This window comes from Rhinatrema bivittatum, chromosome 3 (genome assembly GCF_901001135.1).
Source record: "Rhinatrema bivittatum chromosome 3, aRhiBiv1.1, whole genome shotgun sequence".
NCBI classification, from domain to species: domain Eukaryota; kingdom Metazoa; phylum Chordata; class Amphibia; order Gymnophiona; family Rhinatrematidae; genus Rhinatrema; species Rhinatrema bivittatum.
Genome location: NC_042617.1, coordinates 382,346,046 through 382,366,986, shown reverse-complemented (window position 1 = coordinate 382,366,986; position 20,941 = coordinate 382,346,046). Strand labels below are relative to the sequence as shown.

The 20,941-nt window shown below is 41.4% G+C and overlaps 1 protein-coding gene across 7 annotated transcripts in view; it reads left to right on the top strand.

Moving 5' to 3' along the window:
• MYO6 (myosin VI) overlaps positions 1–20,941 on the top strand; it is a 527,529-nt gene that overhangs the window by 281,759 nt on the left and 224,829 nt on the right. For all 7 annotated transcript variants that reach the window (XM_029595584.1, XM_029595582.1, XM_029595583.1 and 4 more), the window contains exons 18-20: positions 3,222–3,392; positions 15,940–15,978; positions 17,715–17,808. In XM_029595584.1, the coding sequence (XP_029451444.1) occupies positions 3,222–3,392; positions 15,940–15,978; positions 17,715–17,808 (304 nt within the window). The remainder of the gene's footprint in view (positions 1–3,221; positions 3,393–15,939; positions 15,979–17,714; positions 17,809–20,941) is intronic.

Below are 20,941 nucleotides of genomic sequence, written 5' to 3'. Positions count from 1 at the left end.
TAAAAAACAATATTTTCAATAAGAACCTTGAACTTTAAATACAGTGAATCAGAAAAAGGGAGAGGGAAAGTTACAAAAAACAAGGAAAATAAACTTGGGATGGAAGGGGATATGTATGTGACTAGGGGCGAGAGACTGATACGCAGGCACTGGGAGACAGATCTCGGGTTGATAGTGTGTGATGGAAGGTAATGAAAAATGTGACAAGGCAGTGACTAGGGCCAGAGGAGTGCTAGTTTGCATAGAGAGAGGCATAACCAGCAGGAAAAAGGTGATAATTCCCCTGTATAGGCCATTAGTGAGGCCTCACCTAAAATATCCTGTTCAGTTCTGGAAGCCATATCTCTAAAAGGATAGAGATAGGATAGAAGCAGTCCAGATAACCAAAATGGTGTGGGGTTTGCGCTAAAAGCCATATAAGAGTGAAGAACTTAATATATATATATCCTAGGAGAGAGGAAAGACAGGGGATATGATACTTAATTTAAACACTCAAAAGAGATTAATAATGCACAAGAATCAAATATTTTCCAATAGAGCGGAAGCTTAATGATATGAAGCTCCAAGGGGTTAGACTCAGGAACAACATCAGAAATATTTTTTCATACAAAGAGTGGTGGATGCCTAAAATGCCCTCTCAGAAGAGATGATGAAGACAAAATTGATGATGGAATTCAAAAAGGAGTGGGATAAATGCCGAGGTTCCCTAGTGGCTAGATGATGGGAAATGAAAAACCGGGGTAACCTTATGGTAACTTTTGGTGTAACATTTCTGCTTAGGGTTAACCTACATTGAGTAGCAGTTAGAACGCTAAACGGAAGGCATGGGGGGTAACCTGAACAAACTGGCTGCTACAACAAGCCAGTGGTACATTCAAAGGCTCTATCTCAATTTATCTTAGTTAATCTATGGTTTAGCTATCTGATTGTTTACCTTACTTCAGCAAAGTTGGATCAAGTTCGCTCATCGTGGTTGGTGGGGCAGGAGCAGTAGTCTCTTGTGCTTCTGCGATCAGGCAGATCCTGCATGCATTGTAAGAGAGAATGAATAAGTAAAGTTGGGAGGGGAGGTCTGACCATCACCTGCTTGCATGTTTCGGATGGGGCATCCTTATCCTTAGTATGCATACAAGCGAAAAGGTGGGAAGGTCTAGCCATTACTTGCTTTTATGGCTTGGATGGGGCCTCTTTACTCTTAAGGCAACCTGCACGTAGTAGGCAGTTACAACCCTAAACACCTTGCTAGGCAGACTCGGAACTGGCTTTTGGGTAGGACAAGCAGGGTGGTCACCAGGGTGCTATGTCACAATGGGTGCTGTCAGCCCATGGTTTCAACCAACCCTGTCCCCAGTGGCGTGTGCATGCATAGCCAAGCAGGGTTTCTTAAACCACTGTGAATATCAGGGCTATACAGACCCAGACCTTAACCAGGCCTTGGTGGGGAGCCTGTGCTGCAGTTGTCACCATACCTTCCCATTTCTGCCAGCCTTGTGAGCATGTTCAAAAATCACAGGCAGGCACTTCCGGTATGGGTAAAATGCCGGGGAGGCATTAAGAGGTGAGATGAGAATGCTAAGGAAGGAGAATAGGAGGACAGGGTTGGAGGGAGCGGATGCTGAGGGAGCCCATACTTATTACTTCCACAAATCTGTGCCATGGATCAGCTGAAAGGGCTGTATCAACAGTTTTCACACAGGTTGCCATTTGCCCTAGAGCCAGCCCTGGGCAAACTGGATGGACTATTTTGGGCTTTATCTTCCATCATTTATATATTACTGTGTAGGTTATATCAGTTACCAGAGGACGACAAGTTTAGTGGTATTGTAGTTTCAAGTTTAGGTCTTGATTCAGGGAGAGGCCATTTGGGTCCAAGAAGGCAATTTTTCTACAGAAGACAAATTCCTATGACAGTAAAGGTTTTTGCTTTGCACTACTTCATACCTCTGGGTCTGCCCAGGGCAGCCCAAGATGGTTGAACATGATATGCTTTCAACTTCCTCTTCTGTGTCAGTACATTACTGATGGTTTTAAAAACTACTAGCAATCCCTGGTATATTGTACATGCATTTGGCAAATTCTGACATTTTTGCAAATTGTCTGCTGTTTAGAAGTGGCAGTGAATGTCCGTCACTCCCTTTAACCAGAAGAAAAGCTCTTTGGTAGATGGAAGATGAATTTTTTTGTGGATTACTTAGTCGCCTACACTTAATTGATATCCTTCTTAATTCTTTTCTGTAAGAGTATATTGTATTGCAAACAATGCTTATAAGATAAAGAAATGATGTACAGTGTATCGCCTTTTTAAAATGGGGGGGGGGGGGGGGGGGTAGAAAAGAAAGCAGCAGATCTCTTAGGTTCCATATGACTGCAGTTTGACCCAGGATCTTTCAGTGAACACACCAGAGCTTGCACGTGTCTGTATCTAAGCTTTGTTCTTTGCCATACGAATTTTTTAAGCTAAGTTAAAGGTAGATTTTAAGACCCGTGCGCGGTTCCCAGCGCACGCGTATGGACGCGCCAATTTTATAACGTGTGCGTCAACCTGCGTATGCTCTAAAATCCGCTACCCATGCGCATGATTTTATATCGGTGCGCAAGTGCCGCCTCGCGCTTGTAAGTAGGGGGCAATTTAGTAGGTGCGCGAGGTGACGGAAATAGGACTCTTCCCCAGTTCCCTCCCAGCCTGCTCCAGTAAAACCTCCCTAACTACCCTTGAATTTTTTTGTTTTTCAACGTACCCGGAGCCAGCAGCAGGTTGCGCGGGTCGGTCGGATCTCGGTGCGTGCTTCAGCAGGACTGTGCTTAACGGCACGTTCAGCCTTTCCAATGCACGTACCGGGAGATACGCGCGGGGCTGCGGGCCTCCGAAAATCTGCACGGTGCGCGTGGCACATCCCCCTGATTCTGCGCGTGCAGGGCTTTAGTTGCTAAGACAAGCATAGGGTCCACAGGAGCTTGTTTAAACTGCAGTTCGACCCCCAGCATGCTAATCGTTTTTTTATCACAAGCACTTAAGATTCTGTGCAGTTGAAGCCTTTCTTCATCAGTGACAGATTTAACTCTTATTAGGTAGCAAGGCGTCAAAACTGTCTCTTATCATGAATTTGTTAATAACTACCATCAAGGTTAATACAGATCCTTTTCTTTCTTATTCAGTGGAACAGATCAGCACATGTTCTGAAACCGGTATTAGCATTCTGCTGTGTTGGTTTTCTTTACAGACCCAGTTTGTCGAGAAGAATAACGATGCTTTGCACATGTCTCTTGAATCGCTGATTTGTGAATCCAAGGATAAGTTCGTCCGGGAGCTCTTTGAAACTGTCAACAACAATAAGGACCCCAAACAGAAAACAGGAAAGCTGAGCTTCATCAGCGTGGGCAATAAATTCAAGGTATGAGAGTGACAAAAACCATAATAGCTAATGCATTGGGACTTTCACTTCGTTTAAACAGATATTGTACACACTGTTAAATCGCTGTAGAAATTACGTTAATGGTTTTTCTTGTAATTTCTGGCATTTAGAAAGTTCTTTCTCCCCCATTGCAAAATTATATGATGTGGAGAGAAAAAAATAATTGCTTGTATTGAAATCTCTGCACTGCTGCCCTAGGATGTGCTGAACACTTCCTTTTTCAGTGCCTAACTGTAATGTCTAATGCTTTTCCTAATGTTCTTTCTTCTGCTTACTATAAAGCTGACCTTCAGACCTCTCCTCCACCTGTTTCCTGTTCCCTTTCCTCATTCTGCTGCTTTAAATTTGCTGGTTTTTTCCGACTCGGGGTGACTAGATTGGATGATAGGGAAGTTAAGAGGAAAAGCAGGCACAGCCAGAGGCTGCAGGTAAATCGTTACGTTTTAAGCATACTTTTTTATGTGACTGCTATAACAAGAGTACTAATTCTGCTCTAGATGTGCATCATTCTTTTGTCCCTTTCCAGATCTCTTGTGAGCATTTAAAACAGCACTTCAAAATTCCTGTGCATGCATATTTTAAAGCAACAGTTCTATATAAAAAAAAAAACCAGTGCTCACTCCAGGGGGAAAATGTTTTATATCTGAGAGAGTGTCTTCTATGTGGCTTCCCCTGCTACTGTAGATCTAAGAGCAGTAAAGTAGTAAACAACCATGTTGTTTACCACCATAAATCGCCTCCTAGAAATGTGGGATGTCTAAAGCATGAGTATAGCATGAAGCTACAGAGTAATCTTGGGAAATCAGATTATTCATATTCATACACCACTTTTTCCACCCCCCCTAAAAAGCAAAACATGTGTATGAATAGATCAAGAGTGAGCAAGTATTTTGAGCCATGGCCCCTTTCAAGTTGCTGAAAGGAATAAACTCACACATACACACACGCACGTGGGTACAGAGAGGCAGATACCTGGTATGCAGACAGTCACAGAGAGAGAAACAGATATCTCATATCCAGACAGGCAGAGAGCAAAAAAGACAGAGACCCAAGAGACAGACATACTCCATATCGAGACAGACACAGAGAGACAGACACCCCACCCCACAGAAACCCAATGAAATACAGACATACCACACCTACAGAATACTGCTCCCCCCAGACAGAAGACAGACACAACATAGGTATAGATACAGCACACCCCATACACTGAGACAGGCAGGTAGACCACATCACATAAAAAGACATAGACCAAACGCACAATCCAAAACACAACAGCCAAACACAGACACACACACAATGATAAGGGTTGTAAAGTGTTTCACAACATTAGGTGCCAACCCAATTTTTTTAGGAGCGGAGAAAAACTCCATTCTATCATGCCCAACTCTTCCTTTTTTTTTTTTTTTTTTAATACTGTTTTCACTAATTTTTCAATATAGTTTTTTTAATTTTTCTTAGTTTACTCATCTTCTTTGGTTTTTCATCTTTTGATTTGCTTATTAAACGTTTTTCTTGTTTTAACCACATGCTTTTTTGTCTTTATTCTCCTGTTCCCACCATATTCTCTCTGGTCTCTTTGCCCATTCCCCTCCCCTACCTCTCCACTTCTTTTCCCCCAGGGGGCAATAACTGTGATCTTTCTTCCTGGGTAGGGATCCAGCAGCAGAGGCCAGAGTATAGCAGACCTTACTTGATAGTGGAATACTGCAGAGGCTGCTCCAATGTCCAGTTCTGCCACAGAGTAAGCGGCCCTTCCAGGCCCATCACAGCAGAAGCGCGGCTCCAGTCCCTGGCCCACCGAAAGAGACACATGACTGGGCTATGGCATGCGTACAGTGAGGTCACTATGCTCTGGCAGTTACTTCCCTCCTGAGCTTGCAGTGCTTTCACAGCACAGAGACTCGACAGCATAGTCATTTTTTTTTCTTCTTTGATTAGGCTGCCAGTCCTTCCCCACTTCAGGATTGTTCAGGCCCCTTTGGAAGGGGGGGGGGGGAGTGTCCCACCCCCTAGTTTGCTCAGCCCTGAAATAAATGACCTAGGAATAAGAGCAACAGAAGGCCAGCAAGCCAAGAAATAAGCACATTGATTGTTTGAAAACACTAGTGATATGACTTTTAAAATATAAACTGATAAAGAAAATGTTTTTTTTCCTTACTAAATTTTCGGCTTGATTATATGTAAAACTTATATCTTAGTACTGTAACATGCCAGCATGCATTTATCTTTCAGTGTTCCAAGAATAACCAATTAATGAATCATCATGTAGAGGGTAATTTTCAAAGGGACTTTGCATGAAAAATACTGTTTTAACTATACAGAAATGACCTTTTACAAAATAGCCTGCCTGATATCCGGGTAAACGTATACATGTATGTTATGTTTACGCATTCTTGGAGCAGGGTTAGGCATGGTTTGCATTTATGTGCATGCTTTTGCATTTTCCCCCAAAAGTTTCTGCACACATTTTAGCAGGAGTAATTGTGTGTGGGTAGCTTTGGCGGGATAATTTTCAAAACAGAAGGCATGCATATGCGCTTACTTTCTGGTCTAAATTTTCCAATAAGCTCATTAGGCCTGTGCCTTGGGGGGGGGGGGGAAGCTTTGAGGGGAAGGGGCAGGTGAATTGCTACCTCCCAGCTGTGCTGAATTTCACTTAGCAGGGAGCAACGCTGTGCATCCTGTTCCATTCCATTCCTTCCCTTTCCAGGCAGTGTGTAAGGAAAGCACAGAGCAGAGAGGCTGAACTGAACAGAACAGAGCAAAGAAAAAACTGCTCTGCTCCCTATTACGGCACATTTGTGTCCTATTGCTGCAATTGCTCTCCTCCTCCTCCTGCTGGTGGGGATCAACTGCAATGACCGAGGTATGAACTGGGGATAAGAGGAGGGGGGGAACTCTGTGAATGGTTAGGGAGTGGAGAGGAGGGAATGTATTGGAAGTAGAGGAGAGCCTAAGGGAGATCATTGGAGGGGATGAGAAGGGGATCAACTGGGAGTAAAGAGGGGCTGATAGAACAAAGGAGAATTATTTTAGAGAGGTGAGGAGGGGCCGAGAAGGAGGATCATTGGGAGGTGAGGGAATCAATTGGAGAGTGCGTACCTGCCTGTGTGAGAAAGGGGAACGAGAGACAGGATTTGTTTTTGTGTGTGCGAGAGAAGGGATAAGTGCTGGGTATATATGTGTATGTGCCAGATTGGGTGGGAGGTAAGAGAGGAGATGGGAAGCAGGGTAGGGGTACCTCCCTCATCCACTCCCCCCTCACCTCAAGAATTTGAAACCTCTCTCCCTTCATCTTGGATTCTATCCCCTAGATCCTAAAATTTTTCATGTTATTTTTCTCCCCAGATCATAGAATCCATTCTCAATCCCTGATCCTCCATTTTCTAATCCCCCTCTTACTTCTTCCTCCCCTTCCTCAATCCCAGAACCTTTTTCCCTCCCTATTTTTTCTTTTCTCCCATCCCAAATTTGTGGTTTGCCCCTTCTTAGTCACTCCTGCCCCTTCCCTCATTTTTCCCGTTCTTGATCCTCTCTCTCTCTCTCTCTGTTCTTCCCATGCCCCATTCCTCTCTTTTTCACTCCCCCTCCCTCATCCTCTGTCGTCCTCATTTTCCCCTGTTGTTCGCCCTCTGGTGGGGGGTTGGCCATCAACTCCAATAATGACTAGTGGCATCAAAATCCTAAATCCATCAATGCATACTTTCCCTTTGAAAACTAGTGTTACTTCTGTGCATATTTGCCATCTAGTTTTTATATAAGGTAGTACAAAATTATCCCCTTAAAGGTCAATTTTAAAAACTGCACGCGGTTCCCGGAGTGCGCACATGGCTGCGCTTATTTTGTAACATGCTCATACTGATGCGCGCATGTTATAAAATCTGTTACCCATTCACACATGCGCCTGATTTTACATTGGCGCGCGCATGTGCGTGTGAGTGCCGACTCACGCGTGAAGGGGGGGGGGATTTTATAAGAAGCGCACTGTGACGCGATAGGCCCTTTCCCCAGTTTCCTCTCAGTCCACCCCCTAGTTAACCTGCCTCCCTTTTCCTCTATCCGCCCCGGCCCCTAAAACCCCTCCACCTTTTTTTTTTTTGTTTGATACTTACCCGCCCTGCCGGGCAGCAGCAGGTTGCATGTGCTGGTCTGATCCTGGTGTGCACTTCAGCGGGTCAGCGCCTAATGGCCTTTGAAAATGCCCGCGGTGCACGCATGGCCCAGCCACATGCATATCTCCCGGTATATGTGGGCCTTTTAAAATCGGGCCATTAGTGAGCTGGTATATGTTAATTGAGCAAAGTAAGAGAATTATGCCGAGAAGTCCTTTTAATCTGAGAAGAGAGTGCACTCCTGCTGTTGAGCTTTGGATTTTGAATTGTGCATTTGTGAACCAATTTATAGTTTAGTTTATTTAACCTTGATATATCTTGTTTCCATATGAATCAAACTGGTTTACAATGCTGAAATATAAAGTTATGAGTACGTGACAATTAACAATAAAAACAAACATTAAAATGACATTAACTGCACATAGACAAAATGCAACGTATAATAAAAATATAGCAGGGATGCTAAAAAATGGAATAGTACTCATTTTCCTCATTAAAATTGGTTGTTTAAAAATCCACAACTTCACTTTTTTCCTAAATTTCAAATAATTGTCTTCTAACCGGATCTCAGATGGCATAGCATTCCATAAAATGTGGCTTGGTAAGAAAAAGTGGAATGCTTTTTACATTTAAGCCTGATATGTGACAAACTTTCTGAGACAAACATAGTAGTCTGTTGACAACGACCAAAGATTAGCCAAGTATTGCAGCTGACACACATGTAACATTTTAAAAATAAGGTAAAGTATTTCAGATTTACTCCTGCACAAAATAGGAAGCCAGTATAATTCGTTAACTTGAAACTGTGACATGTTTGTTTTTTAACCTGAATATATGTTTAGTCACTGCATTCTGTAGTACCAGGGACATTCTAAATACGATACATTATAGTAATCAAGTCTAGAGAGAACAAATGAATGCACTAATGTCTGGAAATCATGTGTATTTAAGAGAGGTATCAATCGAAGAATTGTTTCGGGGAGGAAATCTGTTGGGTCATACATAGACAGTTTCAGGTCAGTCTTGATTCCCAGAGAAGACACTAATTCCTTCAGGGATATATCTATCCCTAACTTTTGAGGAACAAACTTTAATGGAATATTTCTTCTGTTGATCCACAAGGCTTTTGATTTTTTTGTGGGTTAACTTTTGAATTTATGATTACCTATTTCCCTGGGTAAACTTCAAACTTACTTGCATGTGTCCTGTATGCGCTAGGGGGTAGATTTTCAAAGAAGCGCGCATGCATCCATGTGCGTACGGTTCCCAGGAGTGCACATGGACGCGGTGATTTTGTAACATGCGCCTCGTCGCGGGTAGCGTCTCATGTGCACAAGGCGGGTATTTTAAAAAAGTACGCGCGGCAATGTGAGTAGGCCTTTCCCAGTTCCCTCCTAGTCCGTGCTCCTTCAAGTAGCAGTAAGTTCCGCACGCAGGTGGCTGCATGAGTGTGCTTCCCCGGGACTGGGCCTAATGGCCACTGTCTCGTTTGGCCCCTGCTCCACCCTCGGCCCGCGCCTTTCACCAAGCCTGGCACTTCTGTATGCATCGGGAGATATGCGCATGGCTGGGCTGTTTTTAAAATGCACTTGGCGCACGCATGGCCCAGCCATGGGTGTATCCACTCGTTTTTGCATGCGCCAGACTTTGAAAATTTCGGCTTAAGTATACCTTGACTGAGTGGAGTGTCCCCGGGGGGTGAGGTTGGAGAGGCATCTGTCCTTAGGCACATACTTTTGCATTTTCAAAAATAGGCATTTACAATTTCTACAATTGCCAACATAAGAACATAAGAAAATGCCATACTGGGTCAGACCAAGGGTCCATCAAGCCCAGCATCCTGTTTCCAACAGTGGCCAATCCAGGCCATAAGAACCTGGCAAGTACCCAAAAACTAAGTCTATTCCATGTAACCATTGCTAATGGCAGTGGCTATTCTCTAAGTGAACTTAATAGCAGGTAATGGACTTCTCCTCCAAGAACTTATCCAATCCTTTTTTAAACACAGCTATACTTACTGCACGAACCACATTCTCTGGCAACAAATTCCAGAGTTTAATTGTGCGTTGAGTAAAAAAGAACTTTCTCCGATTAGTTTTAAATGTGCCCCATGCTAACTTCATGGAGTGTCCCCTAGTCTTTCTACTATCCGAAAGAGTAAATAACCGATTCACATCTACCCGTTCTAGACCTCTCATGATTTTAAACACCTCTATCATATCCCCCCTCAGTCGTCTCTTCTCCAAGCTGAAAAGTCCTAACCTCTTTAGTCTTTCCTCATAGGGGAGCCGTTCCATTCCCCTTATCATTTTGGTAGCCCTTCTCTGTACCTTCTCCATCGCAATTATATCTTTTTTGAGATGCGGCGACCAGAATTGTACACAGTATTCAAGGTGCAGTCTCACCATGGAGCGATACAGAGGCATTATGACATTTTCCGTTTTATTCATCATTCCTTTTCTAATAATTCCCAACATTCTGTTTGCTTTTTTGACTGCCGCAGCACACTGAACCGACGATTTCAATGTGTTATCCACTATGACACCTAGATCTCTTTCTTGGGTTGTAGCACCTAATATGGAACCCAACATCGTGTAATTATAGCATGGGTTATTTTTCCCTATATGCATCACCTTGCACTTATCCACATTAAATTTCATCTGCCATTTGGATGCCCAATTTTCCAGTCTCACAAGGTCTTCCTGCAATTTATCACAATCTGCTTGTAATTTAACTACTCTGAACAATTTTGTGTCATCTGCAAATTTGATTATCTCACTCGTCGTATTTCTTTCCAGATCATTTATAAATATATTGAACAGTAAGGGTCCCAATACAGATCCCTGAGGCACTCCACTGTCCACTCCCTTCCACTGAGAAAATTGCCCATTTAATCCTACTCTCTGTTTCCTGTCTTTTAGCCAGTTTGCAATCCACGAAAGGACATCGCCACCTATCCCATGACTTTTTACTTTTCCTAGAAGCCTCTCATGAGGAACTTTGTCAAACGCCTTCTGAAAATCCAAGTATACTATATCTACCGGTTCACCTTTATCCACATGTTTATTAACTCCTTCAAAAAAGTGAAGCAGATTTGTGAGGCAAGACTTGCCCTGGGTAAAGCCATGCTGACTTTGTTCTATTAAACCATGTCTTTCTATATGTTCTGTGATTTTGATGTTTAGAACACTTTCCACTATTTTTCCTGGCACTGAAGTCAGGCTAACCGGTCTGTAGTTTCCCGGATCGCCCCTGGAGCCCTTTTTAAATATTGGGGTTACATTTGCTATCCTCCAGTCTTCAGGTACAATGGATGATTTTAATGATAAGTTACAAATTTTTACTAATAGGTCTGAAATTTCATTTTTTAGTTCCTTCAGAACTCTGGGGTGTATACCATCCGGTCCAGGTGATTTACTACTCTTCAGTTTGTCAATCAGGCCTAGCACATCTTCTAGGTTCACCGTGATTTGATTCAGTCCATCTGAATCATTACCCATGAAAACCTTCTCCATTACGGGTACCTCCCCAACATCCTCTTCAGTAAACACCGAAGCAAAGAAATCATTTAATCTTTCCGCGATGGCCTTATCTTCTCTAAGTGCCCCTTTAACCCCTCGATCATCTAACGGTCCAACTGACTCCCTCACAGGCTTTCTGCTTCGGATATATTTAAAAAAGTTTTTACTGTGAGTTTTTGCCTCTACAGCCAACTTCTTTTCAAATTCTCTCTTAGCCTGTCTTATCAATGTCTTACATTTAACTTGCCAATGTTTATGCTTTATCCTATTTTCTTCTGTTGGATCCTTCTTCCAATTTTTGAATGAAGATCTTTTGGCTAAAATAGCTTCTTTCACCTCCCCTTTTAACCATGCCGGTAATCGTTTTGCCTTCTTTCCACCTTTCTTAATGTGTGGAATACATCTGGACTGTGCTTCTAGAATGGTATTTTTTAACAATGACCACGCCTCTTGGACATTTTTTACTTTTGTAGCTGCTCCTTTCAGTTTTTTTCTAACAATTTTTCTCATTTTATCAAAGTTTCCCTTTTGAAAGTTTAGCACGAGAGCCTTGGATTTGCACACTGTTCCTTTTCCAGTCATTAAATCAAATTTGATCATATTATGATCACTATTGCCAAGCGGCCCCACCACCGTTACCTCTCTCACCAAGTCCTGTGCTCCACTGAGAATTAGATCTAAAATTGCTCCCTCTCTCGTCGGTTCCTGAACCAATTGCTCCATAAAGCTATCATTTATTCCATCCAGGAACGTTATCTCTCTAGCGTGACCCGATGATACATTTACCCAGTCTATATTGGGGTAATTGAAGTCTCCCATTATTACTGCACTACCAATTTGGTTAGCTTCCCTAATTTCTCTTAGCATTTCACTGTCCATCTCACCATCTTGACCAGGTGGACGGTAGTATACCCCTATCACTGTAGTCTTCCCTGATACACAAGGGATTTCTACCCATAAAGATTCAATTTTGTATTTAGTCTCATGCAGGATGTTTATCCTGTTGGACTCTATGCCATCCCGGACATAAAGCGCCACACCTCCTCCCGACTGCTCCTCTCTGTCATTGCGATATTATTTGTACCCCGGTATAGCACTGTCCCATTGGTTATCCTCTTTCCACCATGTCTCTGAGATGCCAATTAAGTCTATGTCATCATTTACTGCTATACATTCTAATTCTCCCATCTTACGTCTTAGACTTCTGGCATTAGCATACAAACATTTCAAAGTTTGTTTTTTGTTTGTATTTTTATTCTGCTTTTTAATTGATAGGGATAAGTTAGAATTTTTTAGCTCAGGTGAGTTTTTAGTTACAGGCACTTGGACTACTTTTCTAATTATTGGAACCTCACTGTTGGGATGCCCTAATTCTAATGCATCATTAGTATCCTTTAAAGATACATCTCTCCGAACCATGCGCTGCTGAGCGACTGTCGGCTTTCCCCTTTGTTCTAGTTTAAAAGCTGCTCTATCTCCTTTTTAAAGGTTAGCGCCAGCAGTCTGGTTCCACCCTGGTTAAGGTGGAGCCCATCCCTTCGGAAGAGACTCCCCCTTCCCCAAAAGGTTCCCCAGTTCCTAACAAAACTGAATCCCTCTTCCTTGCACCATCGTCTCATCCACGCATTGAGACTCCGGAGCTCTGCCTGCCTCTGGTGACCTGCGCGTGGAACAGGGAGCATTTCAGAGAATGCTACCCTGGAGGTTCTGGATTTAATCTTTCTACCTAAGAGCCTAAATTTGGCTTCCAGAACCTCCCTCCCACATTTTCCTATGTCGTTGGTGCCCACGTGTACCACGACAGCCGGCTCCTCCCCAGCACTGTCTAAAATTCTATCTAGGTGACGCGTGAGGTCCGCCACCTTCGCACCAGGTAGGCATGTTACCAGGCGATCCTCACGCCAACCCGCCACCCAGCTATCTACATTCCTAATAATCGAATCACCAACTATGACGGCCGACCTAACCCTTCCCTCCTGGGCAGTAGGCCTTGGGGAGATATCCTCAGTGCGAAAGGACAATGCATCACCTAGAGAGCAGGTCCTTGCTACAGGATCCTTTCCTGCTACACCTGGTTGGTGCTCTCCCATTATGAGACCTTCTTCCTCCAAGGCAGCACCAGGGCTGTCAGTCTGAAGTTGGGACTGGACTACTATGTCCCTGAAGGTCTCATCTATATACCTCTCTGTCTCCCTCAGCTCCTCCAGGTCTGCCACTCTAGCCTCCAGAGATCGGACTCGTTCTCTGAGAGCCAGGAGCTCTTTGCATCGCATGCACATGTACAACTTCTCACCGGTGGGTAAAAAATCATACATGTGACACTCGATGCAAAAGACTGGGAAGCCCCCCTCTTGCTGCTGGACTGCTGCCTTCATCTCAATTTTGATCAGTTCCTAGTTAAGTTTTAGGTTGCTATGGGAGTAGGAATGTGTCTAAGTTCCTTTAAATGTATTAGTGAATTCACTATATGTCTGGTAGTGGCCTACTGGGGTCTGATCAAATTCTCAATAAAGTTTTTGTTGATGGGTTTTTTTTTTTGGGAGTTTTTTTTGTGCAAGTGGCACCTGCCTATAAATTAAGGGATGGGCTGTTACAAAATAATCCCCAGAATATTTTTTCCTTTGGAATACCACTGTGCATTCTATAGAAGTCATCTTCAATTCATCCCATTTTATATTATTTCCCCTTCAGTCAGACATTCTCAAATTCACAACAAACCTATATTCAATCTCTTTCATAAATCTATTCCATTATATTCAGTTGTGCTTCAGAACTTTTATTTGTAAATCTATTGAAATTTAGCAATTTTTTTATTTTTGCCTTTGTAGATAAACTGCCAATAAAATGTCCTCGTACTTTCTTAATTTAAGAGAAATCTAGTTATTATCCAATCATTTATCATTTGGAGAATTTCCATCATCTTTTTCCACAAATCTTGATGTACAGATTTGTCTTCTTCTCATTGAATCAATATGCTTTTCTTTGCAGTGAACATAGCCAAAAAACTGCTTTGCATATATATCCAACTTTATATCCTTCCAAATGAAATCCTAACAATGCTTTAACACTATCTCAAGGAGCTTTTTTTTTTTTAATTAATATGGCTCAAAAACAGAGAACTTTTCCTGCAATTATTTGGTTTTATCACAGTGGGGAAAAAGTGATTGAAAGTCCCTTTAACACATTTTGGGCCTGATTTTCAAAGCCATTTGCACACACAACACAGTTTTATGTGCGGTAATGGCTGTTATAAAATAGCCCGGGGCTTACTGTATGCAAAGCTCTGTTTTGCACATGCTTTTCTGGGGAGAGGTGTTATCTAGGACAGAGGTGTTACCTAGGACAGAGTTGGGACTTATTTGCATACTTTTGTATTTTACAGAGTATGCAAGTAAGTTAACCCGCACAAGTTAGGTCCTTGATAGAACAGATGTAACTTTCTGCAGGTTAATTTTTGTACTTTCTAGGCCAGCTGGTCATGTATTTTCAAAGTAAAATTATGCACATAAGTTTGTTGTGAAAATTTGGGGTAAAGTCTGCACATCAAAGATACATGCAGACTTTACCCCAAAACGTAGAATTATAAAATTGCCCTCCCTATCTTTTAGAGTTTACTTGTACCAAAGTAAGCCATATATTGAATTTTCAGTTGCATCTCTTAAATGGTCATTTTCAGCAGCTGTATATGGCTAAAGACATTGGGTACAAATAACCTGCAGACTTTAGCCTGAATTTTAAAAGCAGACTTGTATGCATAAGTCTTCTTTGAAAATTAGCGGGTGTCCCCCGGTACCTGCATACACGTGTGCAGGAATTTATACCTGCCTCAAAGCAAGTGTAATTTTCTGTATGTACATTTCCGTGCATACTTTGAAAAATTGAAACTGCATATCAGTTTGTTCCATGTTGCAACTCTGCCACCTGGAATATCTGCCATGAGTGTGGGGAAAAGGAAGTGCGTCATCATGTATCGGTATACTTTTCCCCATTCAACTCCTCGGATAAGTTTTAAAGCTGATTTACGTGCATAAGGCAAGGTTTATGCAGGTAAATCCCTTTGAAAATCACCTTTCTAAATCATGTATTTTTAAGGATTTTATGTGCTTGCGTGAAGAATCACATTAATTCATCTATTGAAACTGTTGTCCCTGTATTTTCAGTCTACAGTCTACAATTTGATTCCAAGATCTTTTCAGTCTAAATTACAGAAACCACATTTGTACCATACTGAAATGTTATTTCTTTTATCCGTTCTCGTCTGAAACTGAGGGATGAATACTGTATTTCCATATACCACACTTTGAATAAAGTGGTGCACTTGGAGAAGTGCAAAAAAATTGTCTCTAAGGAATATTAAATTTCGAATGTACTCGAGAAAAGGGTAGTAAGCATGTTTGTATTCTTTTGGCCAAATACCTTTATTTAAATGAGATTTCTCTCAACCTGTGTGAATGACAAAACTCTCTTTGGAAAATAGGCCCTTTAAATTTCAGATGCCCACAATCCTTAAACATTTTTTTAATTAAAAAAATAAATATTTTTCATCTTGCATTAATGGGTATGGTGTTAACCTCTCAGGTATCTGAAATACAGGTAGCAACATTTCAGGGTTTCCCTTTACAAACAGTAAGAATAGATTTCAAGCTGAAATTTTCCCATTGCAGTAAGAGATGTAATTGGAATCCTGCAAATAGTTTTGCCTGATACAGTCTAAAAATGCTTTTATGGAGACAGTATTTGGTATAGAAAGTCTTTCTTGCTATTGTTTGGTAGGGAAAGAGAGTACAGCAGCCATTTGCTAACTTTCCAGTGTCACTTCACTATACATTTTATTAATAATTCCAAGGGACTATTTAACAGGGGCTTAATTTTTTTTCCCTTGTATTTCAGACTCAGTTAAATCTGCTGCTTGAAAAGCTGCGTAGTACTGTGAGTATTCTATTTGCCATCCCATGGAGTTTAACCTTTGCTTGTTCTTGTTGTTTTGGTGAAAGTACTTAAGATAACTCAATGCTTTGGAAAGGTAAAAGAAGAGTGCAAGGTTGAGCCACTCCTTGTGGTGAGACCATGGTTCTGTTCATGACCATAGTACAACTCCCTTATACATACTTCTCTCTCATTTTTTGTGATTACAACCATGCTATCAATATTTTTTTGCTCACAGGTGCAGGGCATATATAAATTGTCCTTATAATCATTTTATGGAAATGTGCCTTTTCCTTACAAATTAAAAAAGGAAATTTAATTATTTTAATGTGTATCATATTTTCTGTTTGATACATTTCTCTCCTTCATTAGGGCTGCTGTGGTAAAGTAAATCACTTCATAGCTAACATACAGTAGCAAAATTCTAATTTATTTACAAACCCCAGACTCTCGCACATCACAGATGCATAGAGCTGGAACCACACGCCCTACTAAAATGTTAATTAGTAAATGCTTTTTAATTGTTCTTTAAATAAAACCTTGCACATAGACCTGACTGCTGAGATGAATGCCCTTTCTGAAACTTACAGGCTTCTTGGAAATCTAGTATTTGTCAGCAGCTTGTTACAACATGCTTTGGATCAGCAGTTCTTTCTATCTTGGTCAGATATCCACTATTCACACTGAGCAGGTCACAAACCATCTACAACGTGCACTGACTATAGCTGTCTTATGCTGGCAGCTTTGGCTCTTTGCCAGCACAGGCATGGGTTGCTTTGCTGTTTTGTCCTCTGGCATCTAATGATAAGGTAATAGACCCAAACATTTCCTGTTCATCCAGTTGAAGGTCTGCCATTAAAGATGTGTAGGCTGGAGCACAGACACTTTTTCCATACTGAAAGCCATCTTCAGCTGTACTTCTAAAATTATTTAAATTTTCAAAGGAGTGATTGCAATTGTCAAACATATTTGTATGTAAAATGTTTAAAGCACTGATTCGGGTGAAGACGATATTTTATAAGGAGAATTTGGGCTTCAGCAGAAAGTCTCCCAATTTCTCAAATTGATCTTATTGCATTTCCGTTAAGAGGAAAAAAAAAGATCAATAAAGACCATTCACATTAAATCCTTTCTTCTGCTCTGTGTTTTTAGACTTCAAAAGAGTTCTTGTCTGTTGTACCTGCAGTGTTACAGCAGTAAAAACACTTAAGCTCTTTGATCTAGGGAGTGAATAAAAAAAAAAAATGGCTTCGGAAGAAGCATGCACTACATTTTAGTGAAATTGCTCAGCTGCTGCTCTAGAGATTTTACCCAGGCTCAATATGTCTGTGAAACAGAGAGCTTAATATCAGAGTAAAACTAATGGTTGAGAGTCAGAAAAGTAGGGGCACTACAGATATTGAGGTAGAGACTTGGACTTTGAAACCTACTGTATCATGCATTGAAATAAAAACAGAGATGTAGAACTTTCAAAAGCTTCTTAGCACAATAGGATTCCTTTTAGACATCTCAATATCATTAGGAAGCAGTTATCCTTTTCAATTGAATTGTAACTAGTTGGCCAAAAAATAGTTTCATATGTCTAAGCTGCAGGCTCTGCCTAGGTAAGAACTGTAATAATTCTACTTGTCTTGTAGCAATGCTGTGTGAAGATTCTCACTAATCTTTGCTTTCAGTAACTGCAGATGCATATTCAGCTTTAAGTCGCTTGGTGCATTAACTTACTGTCTTATCAACAGGGCTCCAGTTTTATTCGATGTATCAAGCCCAATTTAAAGATGGCAAACCATCAGTTTGAAGGGGCACAGATTCTGTCCCAGCTCCAATGCTCAGGTAACAAAAGTTTTTTTTTATAGACAACTTGGAGGTCTCTCTTGCAGGTTTTATAGAGCAGCATGTTCCATTTAAGATTTAATCACATAGCCATCAACAAAATTGAATCACCTGGCATCACAATTCTCTTTCATTAAGTTGATAAGAAGGCTTGTGACATAAATTGTGCATAGGAACATTTTGAGTGTTATCCTAATAACAGTCATCACTGGCAATTGACATTAATCAGTGGATAAAGCATAAAATAAAGAGGAGAAGAAGCAAGGAGGATATGAATGAGGCATTCAAACACCTCAAAGGTATTTATACACAAGTAACAAACCTTTTTCAGTAGAAAGAAAATTCTAGAACAAGAGGCTCAAATTAAAATAGATGCTGGAGTCAAATAGAAACTATTTCTTGGGGGGCCAGCTCAGTAACTCAGTGCTGAGCACTGCCATGCAGAGGGATCTGGGTTTGATTCCCTGTTCAGTTCTTCTCCTTGGGTCACCTGGGTCTAGGGATGCTGTGGGATCAGAGTTCACAGATGCTTGTTATATGGTGGGGGAAAAAGACAATCTTCATGCAATGGCAACACCTAGTGGCTGGACTTAGGGCCTATGATTGCAGTGTTCCAGCTGGAGCGCCGGTGCATGGCCTCTGGTCAGTGACTGAACTTACAGTTAAGTTAGGAGCAGGAAAAAAAAATTCCCGGGTAGTTGTGACTGATGGCTTATGATGCCATGTCCTAGTCCTGGTTCTGATTGAGCCACATATCCAAAGGAAAAGAAGCAAACTGCGGAGTCAAAAAATATTCTTTATGGAATAGCCTCCTGATGGAGTGGGAGACAGAAACAGTAACAAAATTCAAGAAGGCATGGAATAAACAGAAGGATCCTTAGTAACAGAGGAGTGAAGCGAAAGACAGAGATCACCTGGTATGTTAGGCAGTACTCACGAAAACCAAAATCAATGAGGTGCAAAAATTAGTTAAAAAAATGTAATGGAGAACAAGAATCAGAAATCTATGCATGCCCAAAGAATAATCCACTGCCTCCTGCCTGCAATGGGCTGCAGACAGGATGAGACAGCAGCAATATACTTCAAATCATTTACCAATTCTTTCAAACACTGAAAACAATTTTTATAACCCAAACATGATGGTCATAATGGTGAAAACAAAATAACTTCTCTTCCATCTGCACAAACATTTTGACAAAAGTGTTTTCTGCTCGCAACACCCAACATGGCCAATATTGCTGCAGCAATCCTACCTTACTCAGGAGCCAAAACAAAGATTCTCTGTGAAAAATGAATGAAATGATTATTTTAGATCAAAATAGAATGCTCAAGGAAAATTCAACTTATGGCCTCTCTTTATGCTATGCAACAGGAATTAAATTGATGAGACTAGTATAGCTTGGTGTTGTATTCTATGTTAATAAATCAGTCTAAATCATTTTGAATAGTTCCTTTATTGCTTAATTTTTTTTAAATATTATTTTGCTTTGGCTGGTCCTTTGAACTTCCAGCTGAATCATAAGCAGCCTCTACTGGAGCAGCACCATGAGCATGCCTTTGTAGTTAACCAGGCTTTTTCTCATACAATTTCAGATAGTAGGTGATGAAATCTACATTTATGTTTTTGCATTTTCTTACTCTAGATTCTACTAATAGAAACAGGTTAATAAAATATTCAGAGCACTTGCTAAAGGTTTCTTGGTTACCATCATGGATCAGTCTTTAAGCTTTACTATGATGAATTTTTGTTTTAGAATATCTAGTCCCTACAACAGAAGGCTTCCTCTCCCACAATCCTAGTTAGATTGGTCTCAGAAATGAAATTTGCAGAATGCAGTAAATTTAAAAAATATGGTTTGTATATTTTTTTGCTTTCAACCACTGTTGTAGCTTTGAGTCCAGCTGGCTTCTTGGGCTCAGATATAGCCCACTGGACCCTGTAGCTGATTAGTTGGCAAAGATTTTTCATTTTCTAACACAACTGGCTAGTGTCGGGCACCTTAAATTTGGCTTATTTTCAAAATATATCTAAAAAGACAAAATCACCACTATAAAGTCAAACAATATTAAATATTGAATGTGAAAGTATGACCATCATAATTTGGATGCCGATTACACATACTATATAACTTTGTGTTTGAAAATGCGTCAATATGTTTTAATCATCAGTCATATATAAGTAATGTCCATTTGATAATTTTTTTAAACATTTATATTTATTCAGTTTTAATTGATATTACATGATATAAAACAAAGCATTTCAAGTAATAAAAGGAAAAACTTACAGTTCACACCCCATTTTCAAAAGAGCAAGTCCATAAAATAGGAGCAGTAGCATACCTCACTGGTGCAATTTAAATTAAAGCACAATCAAGAAGTTTTATCAGAAATAGAAGTTTCTAAATGAACACGGTCAAGAAAAACAAATTTATTCCTTTGAAATTCTATCAGACATTTACAGGGAAATTTCAAGAAAAAAGTGGCACCTAAAGCTAGGATTTCAAACCAAGAAATAGCTTTCTTTTAGCTTGAGTTTCTCTAGATACATCTGGAAAGACTTGAACGGTATGGCCACAGAATAAAGAACTCTTATATTTAAAATACTGCTGAAGAAATAGATCCCCTATCATTAACTGACACTTGGAGGTAGATCTTCAAAAGATACACGAGCGCGAACAAAAGTACACTGGATTTTATAAGATACGCGCGTATCTTATAAAATCCGGGGTCGGCGCGCGCAAGGGGGTGCACATTTGTGCAACCTGCGCGCGCTGCCTGTTCCCTCCGAGGCCGCTCCGATTTCGGAGCGGCCTCGGAGGGAATTTTTCTTCGCCCTCCCCCCACCTTCCCCTCCCTTCCCCGACCTAACCCACCCCCCAGCCCTATCTAAACCCCCCCCTTAACTTTGCGCGCGTTGCCGGCAGCCCCGCTCCGTCCTCCGGTCCCGGGGGCTGCTCCGTAGGCCTCGACCACGCCCCCGGGCCGGCGCCACACCCCCGGGCCCGCCCCCGAAATGCCGCGGCACGCCCCCGAAACGCCGCGTCATTTCGGGGACGCCCCCAGACATGCCCCCTCCCGCCCCTTTTCGAAAGCCCCGGGACTTACGCGCGCCGGCGGCCTATGCAAAATAGGC